The 1,250-nt window shown below is 39.4% G+C and overlaps 1 protein-coding gene across 1 annotated transcript; it reads right to left on the bottom strand.

Annotated features, from left to right (window-relative positions):
- Nucleotides 1-308: 308 nt before the first annotated feature.
- Nucleotides 309-1,250, bottom strand: LOC101679385 (olfactory receptor 8K3-like). The gene has a single exon (XM_004782452.1). The coding sequence runs from the start codon at nt 1,248-1,250 to the stop codon at nt 309-311; it is 942 nt and encodes a 313-aa protein (XP_004782509.1).

Here is a 1,250-nt window from a genome sequence, read left to right as displayed (position 1 = left end):
CATCCCCCATGGCATGCCCACTCTCTTACCTGCTCTTATGGTCTATGATGTCTTGACCAATTCAACTGTACTATAAATTGTACCTAATTATTATAGTTATAATTTATCTCTTCCCCTCAAGGAAAGCAAGTATTTTTTCTGTTGTGTTTACTAGTATATTTGTAGCACATAGAATTATGACTGGAACTTAGAAGAAAACCTCTACATGTTTGTTGAACTCACTTGTATTTATTATTACTTATAGAAACCTACAGAACAAATTTTGAAGCCCATAAACTAATTTAAGGAGACTGTATTGTATATAAACTTTAAGAAAAAAGATTGCAGAGTTTTTTCCACATTGTTTGTCTTGCATATTTTACATCCTTGTTCCTCAAGCTATAGATCAAGGGATTTAACATGGGGATAATGAGAGTGTAAAATATTGATGCCACTTTATCAGTGTCAGAAGAATGAATGGACTCAGGTTGCACATACATAAATATCAAAGTCCCATAGAACACTGTGGCCACTGTCAGGTGGGACCCACAGGTGGAAAATGCCTTGTGCCTACCCTCAGCTGAGTTCATCCTGATGATGGCTACCAGGATCAGCAGGTAAGACACAAGAACTATCAGAAGGGATGAAATCAAATCAAAACCAGCAAAGACCTGAATTATCATTTCAGTGTTCTGTGTATTTGAACAGAGCAAAGATAACAAGGGGACACAATCACAGTAAAAATGACTGATGACATTGTAGCCACAGAAGGGTAAACTAAAAATATTTATGGTGACTAGGAGAGAAACAAATGTGTTGTAGAGGTAGGGGACGGCCACCAGCACATAACACAACCTTTGAGACATGATGACAGGGTAGAGCAGAGGGTTACAGATGGCGACATAGCGGTCATAGGACATTGCTGTTAGAATAAAAAGCTCACTACCAATGAACACAAGAAAGAAAGCTAGCTGTACAGCACAAAAATAATAGGAAATTGTATTTTGATCCACAACAAAATTTACTAACATTTTGGGACCCACAGTTGTTGAATAACCAAGATCAGTGAAAGCCAGGTGTCTGAGGAAGAAGTACATGGGTGTTTGGAGCCTGGAGTCCACCTTGGTGAGGATGATCATGCCCAGGTTGCCCACCACTGAGACCAAATAGATGATGAGGAACAGCCCAAATAATGGAGCCTGCAGCTCGGGTTTGTCTGTGATCCCCATGAGAATGAACTCATTGAGCACCGTAAGATTTTGAGTTTCCAT

The sequence above is a fragment of the Mustela putorius genome, unplaced genomic scaffold, assembly GCF_011764305.1.
Source record: "Mustela putorius furo isolate JIRA1106 unplaced genomic scaffold, ASM1176430v1.1 tig00000127_pilon_pilon_pilon, whole genome shotgun sequence".
NCBI lineage: Eukaryota > Metazoa > Chordata > Mammalia > Carnivora > Mustelidae > Mustela > Mustela putorius.
The sequence above is the reverse complement of the archived record's forward strand: the minus strand, read 5'-3'. Positions and strand labels throughout refer to the sequence as shown.